Below are 22,833 nucleotides of genomic sequence, written 5' to 3' on the forward strand. Positions count from 1 at the left end.
CATTCCACTGTTGAACATCGCGGATGTCTTGGAACCGGCTTGCTTAGTCCCTCTGGAAGCCAATCTATCGGATCCTTTGCAGCGCTACGTGGGCGAAGGGGGGCATATCATGTACCTGGGTCTGGATTCGTCGCAGAAAGCTTTCTACGTTCACGTTCCAGTCAACCTTGGTCTGTAGGCGTACTGTGCCCACATTTGGGCCCATCATTGTCTCGAGGCCAGGGATTGGTATTCCTTGTCGTCCAGTCACTGGAACGCCAAAGACCACGTCAGGTGAATGCGTGTAACATGCTTGAAGAATCGCCCAAGAGGCCGCAGACAGCAGCCGATAGCCGAATGCCATTATGTTGAAGGCGAGGAACCTCGGTCATCCGGTACTCCAGGATTTCATTCGCCGTGGGGTGATAGTTCTGCGAGGGGAGTTTGGGGAAGACGGCGGGGTCAGCGCCCAACTTCTGCCCCCAGAACTTGTCCGCCTCACTTTCGTTGTCCATGCGATGCTTCAGATATTGGAAAGGAACTGGGATTCTCTCATCTCTCCTTGGATTACAGAGACCATGATGATATCTGGTTTCCATCTTGTTAAGCACTTCGATCAAAACTCCGTCGAGAGCCGCGTGATGCATGGTGAGCACAAAGAACCGGTCATCACTTGGGGTCCCAATCATCAGTCCAAATCGAACCAAGCGTGTGGTTAATCCTATGGTCTGGGTTTTGTCCTCCGCTATATACTGGCTGATGGTCTGGGCAGTGGCATTTGACCTTGGATCCTATGTGCAAGTGTGGCCTGCAACATTGTCCGCCCCGATATCTGAAGGATTCTTGTTCTCCAAATGGGATATTCAGCAACAAGATTATTCCATGTTTGACGAAATTCACCCATCTCGACACGCTTTGCGAGACAAAACACCCAGCGTCTCACATATTGTCCAGGCCGTTTGACCATCGCGGCCATCATGCCTTCTTGCAAAGGCGAACAGGGGAAAACATCGATAACAAAATCTTCGGCTACTTTGCACTGTACTGCCGCCTGATCACTGACTTCACTGGGACTCAGTCCAGTTTGGCCAAGGCTAGCTGAAGAAGTATCTCATCTCAATCTTCCTAAAGGATGATTGGCGTCTTGTGGGTCAATCTTAGTGATCTTCAGGGTATTCTCAAGCTGTGAGAGGGAAATTCCAACATGTTTAATGTCTCACACGAGCGTACATGAATACTACTACTCCATGATACACTTGAGGCGGCCCTATCACTTGCTCTGTGGGCCTTCCACTCAGTGGATCTATGCTGGACTTGGTTCTGGGCTCCACATCGATGATCCTAGCATTGCATATACACCGGCAAGAAATATCCTATTGCGATAGCTTGTTGATCCAATGCTTCAACATCATTGGGGATGCAGAGTTTGTGATTCGCCGGCTCGGACTCCCGTGCCCTTTATAGTATTCCGTCCTTATGAAGCCTTTCTGGAAATGGGAGGATCTGAGGAATAACCCACCGATCTAACGGAGTTGATCGGACTTGGTGCATATCTCAATCACGAGGTACTCTTGTAGAACTATTCCTCTATCTCTATGGTTTCCTAGGTCGCGTCCTTCAAGGCATTGCGGGATCTGCTGTTTGGATTGTTGGACTTGCCACCGCAGCAGACACCGTACGTGAAAATGACATGGGGAAAGTGATGGGGATGATCATGTCTCTTCCTCAGCACCCCTGCCGGATGGCTGCGCGACCGTGTCGGGGTGCAAGTGCCTATCACCATCAGCCTCGCTCTCCATGCAGTGTTTCCTGTTCTCGTTGGGGCAGCCGGAAATCAACATTTCCCCTGGGCAACTTCCCAAAATCGAGGTCCAGCGCAGTATATAGGATCGACTATTGGGCTCGGTATTTTGCGCCCATTCGTGACTAGTGTTGGCCCTGCGGAGGTAACTGGTGAGTGCCAAGGTGTTCCTGACACCTGACTTTGGCGGACCTTGAAGATAAGATATTTCCAGCATCCGTCAGGGCCTACGAAGAGAAGACCCCTGGTATCTTTGGACCACGGGGGCCTCTCCCGCGTATATGCTATGACTGGCGTTGCTGCAACGAGCGGCATGACCATTGGGCCAGCCATGTCTGGTTTCCTGCGTGAGAAAGTCGGCTATACTTCCATGAACTGGGCATTTGGTATGTGATCCAGCGCAGAGCCAAAGAATTCCGTGTTACTAATGCCTCACAGGGGGCGTCTATATTCTCCTTGCTATCTTGGCTGCGTGCTTCCTCTCGAAATGAAGGCAACCTCGCGCTAACCGAACTAGGCATGGCGGCCTGGCACTGGTCCTCAGGCTATATGTGATAGTGGCTTGCGTTATGTATATCACTGTCATGCCAAAATTCTCAGATGTTTAACATCTTAAGGACTCAGTAATATTGACAGATGGAAATATATCTCTTAAGCGCTCGGGAATTGTTGGGCTGCTCCGTAGATGGGGCAGAGATATATACACGCCCGGTGACCTCCGCTATGGGTTGAGTATGCTAGAACGATCCTCAACCGCAGCATTTGTACAAGGGTTCAACACCGTGAACCATTCTATATACCGATGAGCAAAATAAATATCCTGGATCCAACCACTGTTGCTACCTACATGTTACCCAGGCCTGGAGAGTATGTACCTGATACATATGGAGACGGAATGACGTAGTGTGGGTACGGACCCACTACCTTATTCCGGTCCGACGTCCCTTCTGTTTGACTAGAAACAAGTATATCCTAAGGAACACCCTTATGGTGTAGTTGACAGTCCTCGGGCCCAACCGCTGGCTTGCCTGGGCTAGTTAGGGGCTCAGGCTCCCTGGCTAGAGCCCAGGCGTATGTGTCCCCAAGGGGGTCTCTTCATACACACACACTCTCTCCCTTTTTGTTTATTTATTTTATTTTTTTTTTCAATATCTTGCTCGCCGTTTGAGTCTATATCTATATTGATAGCTATCCAGAAATATTGAATGAGGTACAGAAATAAAAGCACGAAAAACCGAACATGGCATAATAGCGAGGTTTACAACATGTTTGGATTCGAGGATAATCTGACCAACTGGCCGGTGTGCGGTGATCAATAAGTCAACAAGGGATATATCATTCTGGGGTTGACAGCTGCTCATACGACCTTCTAGCTACGTAGTGATGGCCTAGAACTTGATTTGGCCGCCCAAACATGCCCATCCCTCTGTACATTCCTGAAGCGGCTCCTAGCACCCTGACAACCACACTGGAATGCAAACCAGGGTGCAGAGAGCACTTCATAATCCAATCGGAACAGCCAGCTACGGGTATAGCATCCACTTTGGAGCCGTTAGGGCCAAAGAATGGCCCCAAAGTTTGGGTTTGGGACTGTTGGCGTGGACATCGTAGATCATACCATGCGCTTGGAGCCCCAAGTTGAAGGTTGGGGAGCAGCCATTCTTCGGCAAATAACAACCAAAATAGCTTGCTGAATACTATTTAATGTCTCCCAAGGCCGAATTTGTGTGGAGAGCTGGTTTTCCGACTTGTCCTTGTCGTTCCCGACCCTCCATCCATAGCCCGATACCTTAATATATTACACCTTAATACCTAAGCACACGAATTGAGCAGGGACTGGACTTGGCCTTTCACCATGCGTCGGTACCAGAGTATTCTTCCTTGGTCTATTCTGTTAGCTTCAATTGGGGGAGCACAAGCGAAGCTCAACTTGAACTCCACAGCCAATGTGGTCGTCTACTGGGGTATGTTATCTTCTATGGCTCAAATTGTTTGATTCTTACATGGGAGATACGTTGAAGGTCAAAATTCTTTCGACGGAAAAGGAGATCAGGAACAGCAGCCTCTATCACACTACTGCGACAGTAAGTGAAACAATTGACTGGAAATAAGGCCGAAGGAGCTAATGAAAACACCCAGATGATGACATCGATGTACGGATGACCCTGTGATACTAGAGGAGCTTTAGAGGAAACGAAGCTAACGGAACAGGTTATCCCAATGGCCTTCAATATGATGGTCAATGGCCCAGGAGGCGCCCCACAGATTGATTTTGCCGTCAGCAGCAAAGACTGCGATGTCTTCGAAGGCACGAAATTGAAAAACTGTCCCAAGATCGGGTAAGCAACTCTAGAGCCTCACGTTTCCTGGCATTATGCCAGACAGCTGACACCCTCCAGAAAGGACATCGCGGCATGTCAAAAGAAACATAAGACGATTTTGCTTTCCATCGGTGGCGCCACCTATAACGAAGGTGGCTTTACATCCGAACAAGATGCAAGGGACGGCGCGAATTTGATGTGGGAGACCTTTGGACCGAAAAAAGCAGATTCCAAGGCTCTTCGTCCCTTCGGTGATACTGCTCTCGATGGTTTTGACTTTGACTTCGAGACCAATGTTCGACACATGGCTCCCTTCGCCAATGAGTTGCGCCGACTGATGGACGCCGATAAGAGCAATCAGACATTCTACTTGACTGCAGCCCCCCAATGCCCTTACCCAGACCAAGCAGACAAGGATATCCTCCATGGGCCTGTACACATCGACGCTATTTGGGTCCAGTTCTATAACAACTTCTGTGGCGTCAACAACTTCAATACGGATCCCGCCAGCAGCCAATACAACTTCGATCTGTGGGATAGCTGGGCGAAGACCGTCTCGAACAATACAGATGTCAAAGTCCTTGTCGGAGTTCCAGCATACAAAACTGCGGCCGGTACGGGATACATCTCCGCCTCGGAGTTAGACAAAGTGATTGAATACTCGAGGAAGTTTAACAGCTTTGGTGGCGTTATGATGTGGGATGCCACCCAGGCTTATGGCAACGAAGGGTTCATTAAGGACATACGGAAAAGCCTGGGCCCTGCTGCTGATGATTCCGGTTCGTCGCCCGACCCGGCGTCAACCTCGGCGCCTGCTTCTACGTCCACTGACTCAACGAAGACGAACTCAAACACGACAACCAGCACGAACACAAGCCCGAACACAAACCCGAACGCAAGCCCGAACACAAGCACGAACACCCAGCACCAGACAGAAACAGCGACCCAGACCCAGACGAGTACGAAGACGAAAACACAGCAATCTTCCAATGCACCCGATTCCTCACTCTCGTCGTCCTCCTCCTCATCTGCTTCTGTTTTGCACAAGGAGCCTGAGCCTATCGCAAATACCGCCGCGAACAAACCTACTACTACAACCGCAGCCACCAAGCCCTCGACTACTGAGGCCAAACCGACTAGCTCCGCCACGACTGCAGGCATCAAGGGTTACACTACCACTGTGGCTCCCACGGAGACATCCACACATACCGACGACTCGAGTGACGACGACTCGGATAACGACGTTCTCACATCCATCCTCGGCAACGATCTTCTCGGACTGGTGAGCGGCCTCCGCGACGCTAACAAAATTGCTGGAGGCCTCACTCATAAATTGACGCACAACCTCCGACATATTCAACGCAGCCGTGTTTGAATAATTATATGTGAGGGATAACCATTGACTCTATTAAAAGTGTGTCCCATCTCTTGGGTTTCGCGTATGTCAGCTCTCCAGCGTGGTGCATATCATCGAACTGGTAGAGCATATATCACGGACCTTTACGTGGGATCTGGCGTTATATCAGACGTGTTTTGAATCTGCTCACAGACCGATCTGTCTCATTCTTTTTGTTCGCTTCTTTCGGATTATGCCTTTCAATCCGCTTAATGTTTAAAATTGATACCCAAAATTTAATCTTGTCAACTAACTGCGCTGAGATATCTGGTGTATTGGTAGCTGAGAGATACCCTCGTAGATCATGTGGATTAGGTAGTCGGGGCTCACCTCCAGGACTGGGAAGTTGCCTGTTCCAAACATCCTCTCTGTCCTTCCTCCGAGTCCTAACTACATAGTTTCCAACAGGTGATGACCCTCGCTCTGCATCGATGTTGTCCTTGTCACCGAGGAGGCTCTTCTTTGTTATCATTTTTATCTCTCTCTACACCATGCAGCGCTGGGGGTGATCTCAGGATTGAGCTATAGCAGCACTCAATGGGGAGCATGTGAAGTCCCATGCAGTGCGAAGGATGGAGGCAGCTGGGAGCTTTAGGTACTGCAGGGAACCAGGATGACACAGCTCATATTGTCTATAAAAAATGTGGATTCGATTGAAAGGACATAAGCTGGAGGTATCTGAGCGCCATTAGGATACTTGCAAGCAGATTCCACGCATTAGAAATTAACAAAGACACATTATCCTGCCCTGCTTGTAGGCCCCGGAGAACACGCCATAATAATAACGGTCATCAATATTACCAAATTAGGCCGGGAATTGAACAAAACAACACTTCTAGATGACTGACTCTTTCCCAAAATGACACTTTTGGACCACACATACCTTTATTCAGCTTCCTCTTCCTCCTTGCTGGCAGCCAAGCAGAAGCGGCCCTTCTGCACGCCGCCCTCTTCGTATTCAACCGCAAGACGGGAGAAATGGGCAAGCAAGTTCTCAATTTTGATATCGCCCTTGTCACGCTGGACACGACCCAGATTATCCAGCCACTGAATCTTGTTCAAGATGAAGTACACCAGAGCGATGACAATCTCCACACCGATCGAGTAGCCCCAGACTCGGATGACAGTGACAATATCAGTCCATCCATTCGTGGTCTCAACAAATTTGTCTGCGGGTTTGGTCTTCATATCCTGGTTGGTGAACCAACCAAACAGACAGAAGATGGTAGCCAGAGCATCCACGCCGAGAATTGCCGTCACTAGGTGAATGGATGGCCACGTATCAATGCCGCGAGTGACGAAGATGAGCCAATTTTCCGTGAGTGCCACTTCCAAGAAAAGCACTTCTTGGATAGATCCCCAATTTTGGATAATGCCACCCGTTTTCAGGAACATGGTGCCACGGATAACCCAGGTTCCCAGCGCGAGGAGCACCCCCAGTAGAGACGAGATGAACCAAATTTTGGGAAGTTGCCATTCAACAGGTCGTGCCTCGAAAGATGCGTGGTCATAGGCCACTGCCACTGTCGCAAGGTCGGCAAATAATGCCAGGAAGACAATCAGCTCAACACGGATGCTTTCATTTAGAATGATCATCGATGTCACCAGATAGATCTCCAGGTGCAGGCAAAGCGCGATACGATACTGGATATATGACTTCATACGATGGAAGATCTGACGTGCGACTTTAATCGAGTCGATAATAGTCGATAAACCAGGCTCCAGGAACACAATGTCTGATGCAGATTGAGCGGCTTCAGAAGCTCCCTCCACGGCAATACCACAGTCGGCCTTTTTCAAAGATGGTGCGTCGTTCACACCATCTCCAGTCATCGCGGTTAAGTGACCTCGCTCTTGCAGCATTTGAACCACTTGATATTTGTGTTCAGGGAACACCTCGGCAAAGCCATCGGCCTTTTCGACAAGGTCACTAGCCATGGCACCACTCAGTCCCCCATGAATCAGTTTGTCCGAGTTATATACCTTGGTGCCCAACGCGAGCATCTTGCATGTTTCCTTTGCGATTGCGATAGCATCACCGGTCAGCATTTTCACACTGATACCGAGATTCTGTGCTTCGCTGATAGTTTGCGCCGTGTCTTCCCGGGGAGGATCAAACATGGGCAGCATCCCAAGCAAGGCCCAATCTTCGCCTTCCTTTTGAACAGCAACACCGAGAGACCGGAAGCCGCGATGCGCAAACTCTTGGGCTTTGGCTTTGTACATATCAGCGGTTTCTTGGGAACAGCTTGTTAACTGCAGAACGGCCTTCGGGGCTCCTTTGGTGCATGTATATCGAATACCGTCGCACGTGGCGATGGTGACAATGCGTTTAGAAACTGGGTCAAAGGGGGTGAACTTTTCCGTTACCCAACCTCGGCGTAGTATCTCCCGTGCTCGGGGATATTGTCTCAGAGTAAGGATTGTAATTTTATCAATGGGATCGAGAGATTCGATATTGTGTGAGGATGCGAGCGCAGCAACAGCGAACATCCAGTCAACATCGACGCCTTCGGCTACGTATGGATCACGAATACTCAATTTGTTCGCCGTCAGGGTGCCCGTTTTGTCGGAGCAGAGGATGTCGACACCCTATATCGATGTAAGTATCTGAAGATATGTTATTTAATCAAGTACTCACGGCGAGAGATTCGATTGCAGTCAGCTTTTGCACAATGGCTTTCTTCTTCGCCAGATAAGCAGCACCAACAGCCATGGTAGTCGTGGTCACGACGGGTAATCCGACAGGTACGCCAATGATCAACAAAGAAAGAGTGTAATGAAGAAGAGTCTGCTGATGGGGCGAAGCAATAGGGATATGACGGAAGAATCCACCAATCCAAGCAGCAAGGATCCAGGCCATAACGAGAATCAAGAGAGATGTGCCGATGTTATCCATGACAAGTTCGAAATGACCGGCACCTTTAGCAGACTGTACCATCGTAGCGGTACGACCGACAAAGGAAGTTCGCGCACCCGTTTGGACGACTGCGTAGGCCTTTCCACGCTTGCAGCCAGTGGTATAGAAAATCATGTCTCCCATATAGCGATCCACGGCAAGCGATTCACCCGTAATAGCAGAGTGATCGCAAGCCAAAATGGGATAGCCACGTCTACGGGCCTTCATCGCTTGATGCTCATCGTCCGCTTTAGCTTCGGCCTTTTCCTTGTCGGTCTTGCCAGTGTCATCCTCGTCCTCGGATTCAGACCCTCCGCCCAGCATACCCTGCTCTTGAAGCTGATTGAACTCTTCCCAGCCATGCTCATCTTTGACGTCGCAGATAACTCTTGAATCTGCGGGCACGACTTGGCCTTCACCAACGACGATCTGAAGGATTTATCAGTAACTGTACACCGTGAATAGGAAGAACTCTGAGCAGACATACTACATCACCGGGAACCAACTCTCGAGCAAGGCATTCTTGTTGGGTGCTGTCACGGATAACCTGCGCTCGTAGAGCAATATCACCTTTAAGACTTGCAACTACATCAGCAGCCTGCTTCTCCTGATACCAACCAACTGCTGCGTTCAAACTCAGGATTCCAATGATGACACCGAAATCGACCCAGTCCTCCAGACCAGCAGCAAGCAAAACAGCCAATTCCATGACTATACTCATATTAGCGACTTGGTGACTACCATCATTGCAAAGGACTAACCGTAGAGAATGGGACCCTGGAAGTAAGACAGGATCTTAGCAATGGGATTCTCCTTTTCGGACACCAACTCATTCCACCCAGCCCGACGACGGCGGATCGGAACTTCATGAGTAGAAAGACCCTCTCGGATATCGGTCATGGTCCATTCATCGGGGAATTTGCCCGTTTCCCCTTCGACCTTCTTGACCCGGACTTTCCGCTTCTTCCATGGCGCATACCAGACTCGTTTCTCTGTCAGTTCTCCCCGATCTTCATCGAGTGCATTGGGATCACGGAAGGTCGAGACGTATTTTACGAGCTTGCCGTACTCGTCCAAGCTGTTCCAATCTCCACTCAGAGATGCACGAGAGATGCGCGAGCTGCGGCGACGGGCGTCCGAACGCCCGGCTGAGCCTTGGCCGGTCATGATGGGCTGCTGAAATCAGAGATAATGGTCTTTAGTAAAGACTTCAGATAGAAAGTTACCTTGGAGAAGCAACACAATGATTCGGGATAACACAAAGAAAAGCAGGGAGGAGACTATTGTAGAATGGAGGAATAGTAATGACAAACAAAAGAAACGAGCTTTTCAGTCTGATGTTCTGTGCGCTTTCAGCACCTGCTAACCAACAAGAAGTGATAGAATTTGATTAAGTACCTTGAGACGCAAAAGTTTTGTTTTCTCAGTCTATAGCAAGGAAGAAAAACACTACTACTCCTACAAGACCCTTCCTTTCCTGATCAATCATGCTGACGTCGAGTCAGGAAGCCCTCGGGAGATACATTTCATGCTCACGCATGTATGCTCATTGTTTTGTCTGCATGCTCGGAAGCTAGGAGGGCACTAAGCTGGGAAACAAGGTCCCAAAAGGCACGAGCCGGGGACGACCCAAAGACAATCCAGGGGATTTTGATGCGGAGAACATTGGTTCAACCTATTGGCCCCAAGCTAGCGAGCTTTAGTCCAGTGATAGAGTCAAGCCAAGTTCGTGGTGCCTGTTGACACCGGCCGTTGGCTTTGGGCCAAGCGCGCTCACCCACGGATCATGGGGTATGTTCCATCGGGAAGGCCCTGTAGCATGACGGGATCAGGAAGCTGGCTGGGCCTCCGGTCGCAAAGCTCTGTGCTGCACTCCTTGAACAGGGAATATATACCGTGGCTTGTAGAGGCGACCGTTGATGGTGCATTGACCCATCCCAGAATGATCAATGGGCATTGAATGCCGACAGCTTGTGAAGCTGTTTGAATCACATTCATATCACGAACCAAATACAGCCTTGGGAGTCACTTTAGCATATGTCAACGAATGAGAGAGGCCCACTTCAGCTGTAGAAGGCGAGCGGCTGCCCGGATGCCAATTGCAGGCGTGCTGTGAGTCTTCGACGTCATGAGCGTCCATTCCGCTGACAGCCGGCGGGCGGAATTCACATCCATTTCACATTGCCTTGTTGATTCGTCAGGAGAGGACCAAATATTAGGAGTTGAACCAAATAATCCGATGGCTGGAAATTATAAGAAGCATGGTAATGGCAGACTCGGACAGGTTATTGAAAAGCAACAGCCACATTCAGCCACACGTGGTCATCAGCAGCCCTACATGCGCCCTCACAACTCCGGACAACTCCCAAACAGCCCTTCGCAACGAGACAGTATGATTCCCATCGCGACTATAGAACACCCGATGCACCGACTTGTATCGCTCGCTGCCCAAATGCCCACATTAGAGCATAACTCCTCATAATCCCTATGCGCCATGGTAGATCATACCAAGATGCCCCTGCAGCTAGACCTAGAACTTAAGATGCGTAAAAGAGCGATGTGTTATTCCAAGCTAGAATAGGTAGTATCGTAGATAGAGAGTGACTATAGCCGGCTGCTTGTAACGTATGGAAGTAGTTCAGTTCTTGTTTTGTGATTATGGATCAAGGTCCGTGGGAGACCAGAAATATATCGAGCACACAGAACGCGAATTGGAAGCATATACACCACTTTTCATTGACTATCTTCACTATTTCTCATAAATACTCATAAAGCATGCTTCACATCATAGCCAGAGAAATCATCTATTTGCTCTTGCCGGAAGGAATGTTGAAGAAGACCGCAGGCGAACCAGGGGAGTAAGCACGGTCAACACGGTAGTAACCCTTGCGATCGAACTGGATGATATCGTTCTCCTTGAGGTCAGCGACATTGCAGTCAGCCATACCAGCCTCACGGAACTCAGTGTTCTTGTTGAGGTAGTCCTCGAGGACATCATCCTCACCAAGGGAGTCCTTGGTCAACAGGTGATCGAAATCGACCAGCTCGACGGGAACCAGATCCTGGCCCTCGCTGGCGAGCCAGGTGACCTTCTTCTCGGTCTTCTTGACATCGCCGGCCATGTGCAGCTCGAGCTCGAGGTCGGTGATGATACCGGTCTCGGGGTTGGTGGTGATCTTGCGGACAATGGCATTACCCCAGTTCATGAGGGTAATCTCCTCATCAGGCTTGAACAGCTTGACATCCTCCTGCTCGAGGATGATGGAGCTGCTGTACACAACCTTCTTCATGCCGACAGCGGCGTTCTTGACGTGTCGGGGCTTCTCCTCGCTGTAAGGAGTGGCAGGGCCACCAATAACAGTGGTCTTGACAACATCCTTGTTGTAGATGGTAGTGTGGCGAGGGGCAATGGGATCAATGTACTTCTTGTTGGTGGCCCAGATAAGACCCCAGTCGAAGTTGGTCACAGCCTTGGAGGGACCCTGCTTGAGAATGAATTCCCGAAGAGCGGGAATGGTCATACCGCGGCGACGAATACCACGGATGGTGGGGAAACGGGGATCATCCCAGCCCCAGACGAGACCAGTCTCAACGAGCTTGGTGAGCTTACGCTTGGACAGAAGGGTGCGGACGAAGTTCATGCGGGCGAAGTCCCACACCTGCACGTTGCGCATCTTCATGGTGTCCAACATCCACTGGTACTGAGGGTTACGGTCACGGTACTCGATAGTACGCAGAGCGTGGGTGACACCCTCCAAGGAGTCAACGATGGGGCAGGCAAAGTCGTAGGTGGGGTAGATCTTCCACTTGGTGCCGGTGCGGTGGTGGGGTGCCGGGTTGCAGCGGTAGATGACGGGATCACGCATGGCTTTGTTGGGGCAATCGAAGGAGATCTTGGCACGGATGCACCAACGGAGACCCTCGGGGGTGCCGGCCTTCATCTCCTCGAGGTGAGCCAAGCTCTCCTCGACAGAAAGGTCGCGACGCTGGCTGGGGAGACCGTCCCATCGCTGGGCGGCCATGGTCTCCTTGTCGGTATCATCTGCGTAGGCATCACCCTGCTTGATGATCTTGATACAGTAATCGTACAACTCATCGAAGTAGTCACTGGTGTAGGTCATCTTGTTGGGCTTGATGCCCATAAGGGCAAGATCCTCCACAATAGCATCCTGGAACTCCTGCTTCTCGTTCGAGGGGTTGGTATCATCGAATCTAATATATGTTAGCGAAGCGATTTTGCCAACACGGGCTGAGATTGATTTACCTCAGAAGCATAGTGCCATTGTACTTCTCATGCGCAAAGTAGTCGTTGAGAAGAGCGGCCTTGGCGTGACCAATGTGGAGGTATCCACTAGAAATGATCATGTTAGTCTTAGGAACAGATCAAACCACGCCAGTACAACTTACGAAGGCTCAGGGGGGAAACGGGTAACGACGCCGTTCTCGGTGTTCTTGAGAGCAATGTCGTAGCTGGCACCCTCCTTGGACTTGGCCACCTTCTTTTCCTTGGCAACAGCGTTCATGGACTCCACAGCGGTGCTGGTCCAGGGGCAAAGCTCCTCCAAGAAACGGTACCACCGGGTAAGGTTGACAAGAGATCCCTTCTTCAGGGCAGCAACGGCGACACGGTTGCCGCGGAGAGCACCCCAGAGAGCAATGTCGGCGGTGGACAGCGAGTATCCGACGACGAAAGAGCGCATGAGGAGGTGAACATCAAGGCGCTGGAGCACGGGGTCAAGGGCCTTGAAATCGAAGGTAGTCAGGGAATCCAACTGGGAGATCCACTCGGCTTCCTATTGTGAGAAATGTTGTTAGGAACATTGCGGGTTCGAAAAATAACTCCGCGGCGGGGTGGTAACTTACGACCTTGGCATCCTTGCCAGTCAGGAAGGGGAACTGCACAGTGAGCTCCTGGATGGCATTGGCAGTGCCAAAGACAGAGTTGGTGCCGCTAATGAGCTGCACAATAGCCTTGTCGCCATCCTGGAGAAGAGCAGTGTCCTCGTAGGTGATGGTCACCACAGGTGCGGGGCGGGCCTCGTTGATTGAGGTGACGATGAGGACCACGGGCAGAATTGCCGCGTGGTTGGCACGAGTGGCCACTTTCAACTCGTATTGAGACATTGCGTAGAGTGTGGTCAGACAATATGATTTTCTGGAGGGGCAGAGTCATTATCTCCAGTACCCAGCCGGACCCACGTTTCTCCGATGCCGACAGCTTTCCGGCAGAAAACAATCGCTTCATCCAGTTGATCAGGTCAAATCAACGCCTGAAAACATGTCGTCCTACGGCTCGGTACTGCCCACCGCGGCACGCGGAATCCTTTCCTCATGCCGGATTCCCCTGCGCGAGGCGTCAATTGCACCGGCTGTCTCGACTTTCCAGCAGGTCCGCGGTCTCAAGAACAAGCCGAAAGGCAAGGGGAAAGAGCAGCCTACCAAGAGCCGGCGAGGCCCCCAGGAGTTCGTACAGAAGAACCTGAAAGACATGCCACAGTACTCTCTGTGTGATGCTATGCGGTATGTCCTGAGAATTTGCCATGAACACGCAAGTAATTCCCAGTTCATCAATTAACATGTTACCTTCCGCAGATATATCCGGGCCATCGAAGTCGGCCGCGAGCCCACCGTTCAAAAATACGAACTGCACATCCGCCTGCGGACAAAGCGCGACGGTCCCGTTATCCGAAACATGCTCCGATTCCCCCATGCCGTTCAGACCGAATCCCGCATCTGTGTCATCTGTCCTCCCGGTTCGAAACAAGCCAAGGAAGCCCTTGCTGCAGGTGCCGTCCTTGTCGGTGAAGACGAGGTGTTCGAAGCTGTCAAGGCTGGCCGGATCGAGTTCGATCGCTGTCTCGCTCACCCGGACAGTCTACCCGCCCTTAACAAGGCCGCTCTGGGTCGTATCCTCGGTCCCCGTGGTTTGATGCCCAGCGCAAAGACTGGTACTGTCGTGGAAGATGTTGCTGCACGTGTGGAGATGCTCCGTGGTGGTACTGTGTACCGTGAACGTGACGCCGTTATCCGTCTCCCTGTCGGACAACTGGGCTTCTCCCCCGAGCAATTGCGCGATAACATGCGCGTGACTATCGACCAGATTAAGAAGGATGCTTCCGCGCTGACTGACCGTGTCAACAAGGAGATCTACGAGGTGGTGAGTACTTGATTCAAAGTCCTTTGGGAATGCATAGTCTAACAAACTCTACAGGTACTGAGCTCCACCAATGGCCCCGGATTCTCACTGAACGGCGAGTTCCGCACCGACGCCTCTCCCGAAACATCAGCCTTGACCGGCGTGTAACATATTCAATTTTCTTATATCCTTTGGCGTGTACAAATTTATTGTTTTATTAGGAAAGGACCTGGTGTATCATGGTATCATTGTTGAATTAGAGACTTTATAAGACCAAACGCCAACGCTATGTATGCAAGCCAGTGCACATTGCCAATTTGCAGGACGAAACATGCTCTTTTTTACAGTTTGAGGTTCTTCAGCGCGGCGACGGCGCTGACATCCTCACCCATTAAATCGTAGAGGCGCAGAACTGCCATTGTCCTAGCATCGCGTCTGCCCTGTTTCCCACCGGCCGCAACAGCTTGTTCCAGAGCAGTTTTGAGATCCAGGAGCACGGTAGACTTGATTTTTGCGACTCGTGGTTGCTGCGCGAGCAAGAAGGGATGTTTCTCTCCGACCCGGGCAGCTATGGAGGTCAAATAGACAAACTTTTGGGTATGGCGCTCCATCCGTTTCAGCGAAATCGCAGGTGAGCCATCCGGTAACTCATCATCCTCGCTGTCATCGCTCTCGCCGCTGTACAAATCAGACTCCGTATCCGATTCACCCGGTGTGGTACCCTCTTGCGGCGAGGACTTGTCCTCGATCATCAAGCGATGTTCCAATTCCTCGACCCGGTCCGCATAATCTAGCAAGTCTTTGCCAATGTCGGCATTCGTTCGCAGCCGCCGCTTCTCATTTAGTAGCTGTTCCACTTCTTGACGTCGCGCCTCGACCTTGTCCCGGATAGCTTTGACGTCGCGCTGGAAAGAAAGTACGCCGACCTTGACGCCCTCTACTTTCTCCTCGCCGCCGCGAAGCGCGGTCCCGAGAGAGAGAAAGTCCTGGTAGTTCTCATTGACCAGATCCAACAGTTCCTTGTTCAGCACTTGCTCTAGTCCGCGCAATTCTTGTCGCAGGTCCTCGAGGCTCTGGTGACGGTTGGTCAATGAAGAGAGGAAAGTGGCCGGTTGGAAGTCAGGGGTCAGGAACGAGGTGCGAGAGAGTGGTTCGGGAAAGGGAAGGCCGGAGGGGTCTTCATCGAAGTCGGAGAGAGACTCGTCGGAGTCGCCGAACTAGATAATATTAGGCCACATATACAAGGTAATGCAGAGCCAGATTAGGCCATACCTGGAAGCGATCCATGTTGTGAGTAAGAGCGTGGGCTGTAGATGGTCAAATGGTCGCTGATCGGGGAAACGTGGTGCTTGGCTTGGCATATCAACTCAGTCCATGGCCTGCGAATTGCTGCCCAGCGGAAGACACCAAGCTCTGTGGCATGATTTTGAAATGAAATACAACATAGTCTCGAGTTACTGAAATCAACATCTTATTCTCAGATTTGTGCGCTACCAAGGAGGTTGTTGAATACTAACCTCTTCATATAGTTAGTACCTCTCCCGGGAGATAGCTTCATTGACATCCACACACTCCAAGGAACGCTTCCCATACTCCTTCTGCCAAACCGGCAATCCACAGACACTACTGCCAGCGCACATCGGAGAATATGCATTGCGCATGCGACGTGGTGACGGCGAGCCAAACCTAACCCTCGAGTCTTGTGCCAGAGCGGGGTCAGTGGTCTGCGCTGTCTCCTGCATTACAACGACCACGCAACCAGTACGAAGATGAACCCGGAGCCCTTTCCCAATCCCCGGCCATTGTCATCCTCCTTTCCTCGACAAGGATGGCCCCGATCCCCATCTCACGCGCCAGTTGCCGGCCCTTCAAACGCAACCCGGTACGAGTCCGCAGACCACGCTGCATATCGTGCCACGCCTCTACGCCAGGTGAACACTGCCCCGGGGCCTTCGTCCCGACCTGTGCGAGCCGAGAATCGCACTCAGCGGTCCTCGACTGTACCTACCCGACCTGTGCTTGTAAGGGCGTATTCGGGAGATGCGGATAAACCCTCGAGACCATCTACCATGTCCCGCCTCTTCTTCCCATTCTCGGGCTCGAGAACCTCGACTGTGTCTCGTCCGACACAGTCTGAGATTACATTTCCGTCCGATAAGGACTTCAGTATTGAATGTATACTGCAGGCCATCGAGCCTGATATCCGCAGTACGCTGAACTCCATTGCAGAGATCTGTGGTCGGAGCAAACTGAGTCTGGCCAATGAATACGGGAGTCACATTGCGCCTCTGGGGGAGATTTGTGCTCCGACAAATCCACTGGGACCGGTTGAGGAGGCCAGTCCCAGGGAGGAACAGCGTGGCGACGGACATACAGTCATTCTGGATGAGGCCAATTCCATCGGCCCAGCTCGGGACATGCATCCGTTCTCATTCCATCGCTACCTGGAAAACCTGCGACATACATCCATGATGGAACAAAATGCTGGCCAAAGACAGTCGGATCCTCCGCGATCCCCTGGCATGAACTCCGAGGCGGAGACTGTGTTTCCTATAACGGAGGCTGTCCCGACGCCTTTCACGCGCGAATTTGCCTCAAAACCTAAGCATAATGGGTGTGATTTACTTGCGAAAAATGCTTCTGGTACTGGTGAACAATCGTCCTCGCAGATGGTCACCCCTGCTGTGGTGTCTGAGGTTCATTTGGACGCGAGTGCAGATGATGGGATTTCTACGGAAAATAGCCTTCTCCCCCAAGCTGCTTTAGGTGGCGATAGCCCATCTACAATTGGGACTAGCGGTCCTGAAATCATTCAATCCTTGCTTGGATGGCTGAAATGGGCTGCGAACATGTCTGGTTCTGACGCTAGCCCTGCTTTGCTGTCAGCGGAGGATCGGCTACGGGCTATGCTTGATCGACCGGGGAATGAGGGTGTTGCTTCTACTGCAACCTGAGAATCACTGACACCTGAACAACGGTGCTTGTTATGAGATATGATAATGAATTTGATGTATAATGATACTGGAGACATGAACGATTCATACAAACTCCCCTGGATTCATACGAACGTAGAAGTCAAGACCAAATCGTATGATAATTATAAATCTCTACGCAGTTGTTCAACACGGGTGTTACCAAGATGGTTCATTTCTCAAATTTGTTTCAATCAAGGCTAAAGAGTGAAGCCTAAGACAAAAGCGATGCGTCCCAAGACAGGCAAATCTAAGCAGAAGCCTGAACCTCGAGCCGCTTATAACCGCCATCGGCAGCAACCTCCTTCTGCAGCGCAGCCATGCGCTTCTGGTCACCAGTGGGATCAGTCGAGTCTGCATCCAGAGACCAAGAAAGATACTGATTAGTATAATTGGCCTCAAACTCCTCATCGAGAATCCCCAATCTCTTTCCATAATTGGTAACCTTAGTCCAATCCCGCTGAACGTTCTTCAAGTCACGCGAGAAGTACGCAAATGAGCGCTCAAAGATCTTCCGATTCACCGGCGTCGCCATAATCGGCTTGACCTCAATGTACTCCTGGTACGCGGCAGCAGGATCCGCCAGGACGGCATCAGTGGCGCGTTTCACGGCGCGCATGAACGCAGCGATCTTGTCCGGGTTCGCGGCTATGAATGCATCATTCGCGATATACAGGATCGAACAGAAGCAGCAGCAGCCTAGTTCGGCGAGCTGGTCGATGCGGAGCATTTGCACTTCGCTGCGGTCGCGGTTTTGGGTGGCGAGCCATTCTTCCAGTTCGACCATTTGGACGTTCTCCAGGCCGATGCCGGCGTCGATTTCGCCTTGGATTATGGCTTTGGTTACGTTCATACCGCACCGGACGGCTGTGTAGTCGTCTGCGGTCATGCCGTAGTACTTGGTGAGTTCGTCGATTTGAATCTGGGGTTTGGGTTAGATATTACGCTTTTTGGGAAGGGTGAGGTTGGACATACCTTGCCAAACTCGCCAACATAGCCGATTCGCTTGCCTTTCAGCGAACGGAAGTCCTCGGTGATTCCGCTGGACTTGAGGTACACGACTCCGGTGAAAGGCTCATCGAGGAGGGAGCCGATGGAGGTCACCGGGAAGTTGCGGGCCTTGGCCTGGACATAGTCTTAGTATTGGTTGTACTCTTGGTTCTATCCGGGAGGATGGATACGCACTGCCAAGGTGTGGATCATAGCCTTGAAGCCCATGTCGACCTTGCCACTGCCGATGATCTCGGTCACATCGGAAGGGTCATTAGGCTCGAGCAGAGCCACCTTGAGGCCTTCATCCTTGAAGTAACCTCTAGCCTGGGCGAGGTAAAGGGGGGCGTGGTACGGGGTCGCGTGCCTTCAAACAAAACTTAGCCAATGCTCGAACTACAAAATCGAGACCACGAGTATCAATCTCGAGAACTCGGGAGTCTGGGACAATGTCAGCATACCAGTTGGTCAAAAAGGTGATCTTGTCTGTAGCCATGATGACAGCGAGATCAAGCTAATGAATACTTCATTTGGGTCAGCATGCCAAGAAAGCAAGTACCCAGCTCTGTTCGTTCTTTTCCATCCTGTTCTTAGTCAATTGGTTTAATCGAATCGAATCGGAATCGATCGAACAGAGCCAGACACAAAGCACAAACAGGGGAACAATCAAAGTCACGCATGTCCTTTCGCTAGTATTGTCTAGATCAAGTTTTGACAGTATAATCTCAGAACAGCCAGCCAGTCGATATGGAAGAAACCACTGTCCAGAAAATGAGTTTCTAGGTATGGCCTTTTCTTTCCCCTTCCAATCGACTGGCTGGACCGAACACCTGTCATGCGTGGGCAACGACTGTTATACTAAGAACAAATACCTTGATCCATCTCTTCATCGTAGCGAGGACCTAGTCCTGCAGCCCCGCAGGGCATCGGACGTGCGCAGCTCCATTGGGAGAGTCGTACCGATGGTAGACGTAAATTGGATGAGTTGAGAGAAACGTGTAGGAGTGAAGTTGGGAGAAAGAGGAACTGAGAGGGGGAGGGGTAGAAATACCGCAGAAGACGGATGATTTGGGTAACTCTATTCCGTCCGATATGCCTCCGATGTCAACCGGGGTGGAGTCCAAAGTACACAGCCGGAGATCATCCCTCCGCGAACAGTCCAGACTGACGTGATATTGCAATTTCGATTCCATTTCATAGCTCAATTCAATTACAAAAGGCTTCAGATGCAGCAAGGAAACGAGAGATCATAAAAGGGCACGGATTAAACAAGTACATATGACGTCAGGAGGATAGTATGTCCACACCAACGAGGGCCAATTGGGAAGATGAAAGCTAAAACAAAGAGAGTTCCAATTTGGTCGGCTATTCTATCCGCCAAGAAGACAGCTCCTATTCCGGACTCTCACTGGGTTGGGGGCCATTGACCGATATACTGTCCAAAGGTGAGGCAGCCCGGTCAGTCACCTTACGGGTTCGTAGTGTCAGGGGGAAGTGCTCTTCGGGCTCTTCCTCTTCACTATTCGGTTTATTAGCATACGAAATTCGGTAGTGGGAAATGATCGGACTTACGGCAGCTTCCAGGCAATATAATCCTCGGTGCTCAGCCCCTCGTGGCCTTCCTGCAGAGAGGCAAAGTCACCGGGCGTCATCATTCCGGACCTATCCCTAGGGGATCCTGGAACTGACAGTGGGCGGGAGACCTTCTGCTCTGTCCCGCCAATGATGTCGAAGTACTCTTCCTGGCCCTCGAAGGAGGACGGGTAAGCTGGACAACAAATTAGTCACAGTCATCTTGCATAGAGCCATAAATTGCATTCAACATACCTCTCCTCAGTGCCAGCTGGCGGGCCTTGACGTATTCAAGACCCATTCGCTTCCAATCCAACAAATCGCTCAGACGCTCTGTGCGGTTACGCTGGTTAATACGTTGGCGGCGACTCTTCTCCGTGAAGTTGAACATAAAGTCGGTCAATTGGTTGACGGAGTCATCAACGCCCTTGGAGCGACGGTCAACAATGTAGATTCCATAGTCCGAGGAATTCTCAATCAATTCCTCCATATAGCAACCGAATCCAGACAGGTTGGTGGTGATGCTAGGCACACCCATCACGGTACATTCGGCAGGAGTATATCCCCACGGCTCGTAGTAGGACGGGAAGACACCCAGATGGGTTCCACGGACGAAGTCATCGTAGTCAAGCGGCAATACGGGGTTGGCGGAGTTGAGAAATTCGGGGTGGAAGACAACCTTCACGCGGTCGGAGGAGTGATTGAACAGCTGCACGCGGCGCAACTGGTTCAGAATCGGATCCTCGTGGTCATTGTGCATGTTATGGGTGACAATGGGAGGAAGACCGTGGCGCTTCATGCCGAACAGACGACGACGGAGCATCACGCGATCTTGGCTAGTGATGAGATCTTTCTCGTCGGGCATGTTGTCGCCTTCCTTCCAGGCAAGGCAGCGCTCATACATGCGCTTGCCAATGCCCTTTTCGATGTTCTCGACGGTGTCACGCAGGGACTTCACAACAGCCTGTCCCTTCAGCGATTCCACTGTCAACGAGGAAGTCTGTGCAGGCATGATAATGAATGCGACCACAGTCATAGTCGATCCAGCGGTCTTCAGTCGATGGTTGAGACGGGCCAGCCCCTCAATGAACATATCGACACCCTTGTTACGGAATTCGTACCGACCCGCAGTGAACAGGTATAGAGTATTATCCAAGTCAAAGTCATTATGACCGTAGAAATGACCACGAACAAAGTCGTTGATTTTCTCCTTGGCCTGAGAGTGCAAGTTCTGGAACTCGTGCATGGCGGAGAACTTCTTGACGTTCAGACCATTGGGGAGCACACCATCGGGCTTGCGCTTCAGCAAATGCTCACTTTCAAACGCCGTGATATGCGACACAGTGGTGAAGACATCGCAGGCGTGAGTGGCAGCCCGCTCAATGCAGTAGCGGTGGTAGATCCCACGCTTTCCGGCCTCCGCATCCACGTCAAAGTACTGGAGGTTGTTATAGAAATCAACCGAGCCAGCGCAGAGGTAACGACCCAACAATGTCGCGTGGGTGGTGAAAACGGTTGTCAAGTCCATGTGACGCTTCTTGGTCAATGGCAGAGCTACACCAGCCAGCCATTCATGGAAATGGGCAATGACCGCCCGACGACGGTCATGAGCAATGTACTATAGCGAAAAAAAAGTCAGTACAAATCCAGACTCTTAAATCAGAAAGACAAGAGTGAGCTCAAACGTACCTCTCCCAAGAACCAAGCGACCAAGTATCCAAACACGATGGCCTCATTGGTTTCATGATCGCTAGCGGGGGACGGAATAGCCGAACTAGTCCAAAGATCGCCCTTCCACTCGTCCAACCACCTGTAACCGGTCCCCGTGTTAATGAGCAGCACCCGTGGGGCGCCCTCGATAAGCCAGCGACCGTAGACAATCTCAATACCACGGTCCTTCATAGACTGGATAGTGTCCCGCAGCGCCGGGTTGGCAGGCGACAGCTCCTCAACCTCCACCGCGGCCGAAGCCTTGTTGAGTGGGCCGATCAGAGTGTAGCGCTCACCGTATTCCGCGGTGGTGACGGGAGCTTTGGACTTGAGGACCGAGTAGATCCCGCCCACTCGGTTGGCTACTTCAGTAGCCACCTCGAAGAGCATGTGGTTGCGAACATCGCGCTTGATGGGTTCGCCCGTTTCCTCCATGATTCCCAAATATGATTCTCTGAGAAGCAAGAAACAAGAAACAAAAGGGAAAAAAAAGAGAAAGTGAAGAGGGGGGCGAACTCAACAACCTTGGAAGAGCTATGCGACTCGGTCTGTGCGGGGAGAAGTGGACCTCGAGTTTGGTCTTCTGGGGGCTGGGCAGTTAGAAGATGAAGTTGGACTCCGTAGGGAGTAGGGAGGACTGCGTAGCGAAGGGAGAAGAGAAGAAGAAAATGCACGTCGCCCGTTCTTAGTCCCGGTGTGTCCAGAGTTTTCCTCTGGACTGGTTACTTGCGGGAGGGTGTGACGCTTTTGCCGTGCGCTTAGGCTAAAAAAGCCAGGGAAATTCCACCCGATACCGTTGAGGCGAAAAAAAAAAGGTACGGAATAGCGCAGAGTTTTTCCTACCGTATGATATTCTCTTGACACATGTATCGAGCGACCTGGAAACGGAGCATGTTACTGTAGCAGAAAATGGGATCGGCCCGACCACGGCTCTGCGCTCAGTCCTCTACTCTCTCTGCGGGCTAATACCCCTCGGGTTAGTCCAATTTCTTTAATTCTGAGCAACTATCATGAGTCTCCCATCCATATGTCCTCCCATACAGGTTTATCCCAGAGC

At 51.3% G+C, this 22,833-nt stretch overlaps 9 protein-coding genes across 9 annotated transcripts; 3 read left to right on the plus strand and 6 right to left on the minus strand.

Moving 5' to 3' along the window:
• Window positions 1-269: 269 nt before the first annotated feature.
• N7457_001834 (Male sterility NAD-binding) lies at window positions 270-626 on the minus strand (the record flags this gene model as incomplete). Its single annotated transcript, XM_057172880.1, has 1 exon — window positions 270-626. The coding sequence occupies one exon, from the start codon at window positions 624-626 to the stop codon at window positions 270-272; it is 357 nt and encodes a 118-aa protein (XP_057036783.1).
• A 3,009-nt stretch (window positions 627-3,635) lies between these two features.
• Window positions 3,636-5,476, plus strand: N7457_001835 (glycoside hydrolase family 18 protein; the record flags this gene model as incomplete). Its single annotated transcript, XM_057172881.1, has 5 exons — window positions 3,636-3,744; window positions 3,802-3,864; window positions 3,920-3,933; window positions 3,992-4,119; window positions 4,180-5,476. 5 exons carry the CDS (start codon window positions 3,636-3,638, stop codon window positions 5,474-5,476), a joined length of 1,611 nt encoding a protein of 536 aa, XP_057036784.1.
• Window positions 5,477-6,382: 906 nt separating this feature from the next.
• On the minus strand, window positions 6,383-9,563 carry N7457_001836 (putative plasma membrane H(+)ATPase; the record flags this gene model as incomplete). Its single annotated transcript, XM_057172882.1, has 4 exons — window positions 6,383-8,089; window positions 8,139-8,825; window positions 8,884-9,107; window positions 9,158-9,563. 4 exons carry the CDS (start codon window positions 9,561-9,563, stop codon window positions 6,383-6,385), a joined length of 3,024 nt encoding a protein of 1,007 aa, XP_057036785.1.
• A 1,637-nt stretch (window positions 9,564-11,200) lies between these two features.
• N7457_001837 (glutamate--tRNA ligase GUS1) lies at window positions 11,201-13,520 on the minus strand (the record flags this gene model as incomplete). The annotated part of the gene is made up of 4 exons (XM_057172883.1): window positions 11,201-12,608; window positions 12,661-12,747; window positions 12,804-13,189; window positions 13,260-13,520. The coding sequence occupies 4 exons, from the start codon at window positions 13,518-13,520 to the stop codon at window positions 11,201-11,203; spliced, it is 2,142 nt and encodes a 713-aa protein (XP_057036786.1).
• A 154-nt stretch (window positions 13,521-13,674) lies between these two features.
• N7457_001838 (mitochondrial 54S ribosomal protein uL1m) lies at window positions 13,675-14,700 on the plus strand (the record flags this gene model as incomplete). The annotated part of the gene is made up of 3 exons (XM_057172884.1): window positions 13,675-13,916; window positions 13,989-14,553; window positions 14,608-14,700. 3 exons carry the CDS (start codon window positions 13,675-13,677, stop codon window positions 14,698-14,700), a joined length of 900 nt encoding a protein of 299 aa, XP_057036787.1.
• Window positions 14,701-14,873: 173 nt separating this feature from the next.
• N7457_001839 (COG2 family protein) lies at window positions 14,874-15,819 on the minus strand (the record flags this gene model as incomplete). Its single annotated transcript, XM_057172885.1, has 2 exons — window positions 14,874-15,749; window positions 15,805-15,819. The coding sequence occupies 2 exons, from the start codon at window positions 15,817-15,819 to the stop codon at window positions 14,874-14,876; spliced, it is 891 nt and encodes a 296-aa protein (XP_057036788.1).
• Window positions 15,820-16,301: 482 nt separating this feature from the next.
• On the plus strand, window positions 16,302-17,486 carry N7457_001840 (uncharacterized protein; the record flags this gene model as incomplete). Its single annotated transcript, XM_057172886.1, has 1 exon — window positions 16,302-17,486. The coding sequence occupies one exon, from the start codon at window positions 16,302-16,304 to the stop codon at window positions 17,484-17,486; it is 1,185 nt and encodes a 394-aa protein (XP_057036789.1).
• A 268-nt stretch (window positions 17,487-17,754) lies between these two features.
• Window positions 17,755-18,990, minus strand: N7457_001841 (NMT1/THI5 family protein; the record flags this gene model as incomplete). The annotated part of the gene is made up of 4 exons (XM_057172887.1): window positions 17,755-18,426; window positions 18,480-18,629; window positions 18,690-18,861; window positions 18,956-18,990. The coding sequence occupies 4 exons, from the start codon at window positions 18,988-18,990 to the stop codon at window positions 17,755-17,757; spliced, it is 1,029 nt and encodes a 342-aa protein (XP_057036790.1).
• Window positions 18,991-19,886: 896 nt separating this feature from the next.
• On the minus strand, window positions 19,887-22,211 carry N7457_001842 (uncharacterized protein; the record flags this gene model as incomplete). The annotated part of the gene is made up of 4 exons (XM_057172888.1): window positions 19,887-20,013; window positions 20,067-20,262; window positions 20,322-21,684; window positions 21,756-22,211. The coding sequence occupies 4 exons, from the start codon at window positions 22,209-22,211 to the stop codon at window positions 19,887-19,889; spliced, it is 2,142 nt and encodes a 713-aa protein (XP_057036791.1).
• Window positions 22,212-22,833: the final 622 nt, after the last annotated feature.

This window comes from Penicillium paradoxum, assembly GCF_028828445.1.
Source record: "Penicillium paradoxum strain IBT 22861 chromosome Unknown utg000002l_segment0_segment0, whole genome shotgun sequence".
Lineage (NCBI taxonomy): Eukaryota > Fungi > Ascomycota > Eurotiomycetes > Eurotiales > Aspergillaceae > Penicillium > Penicillium paradoxum.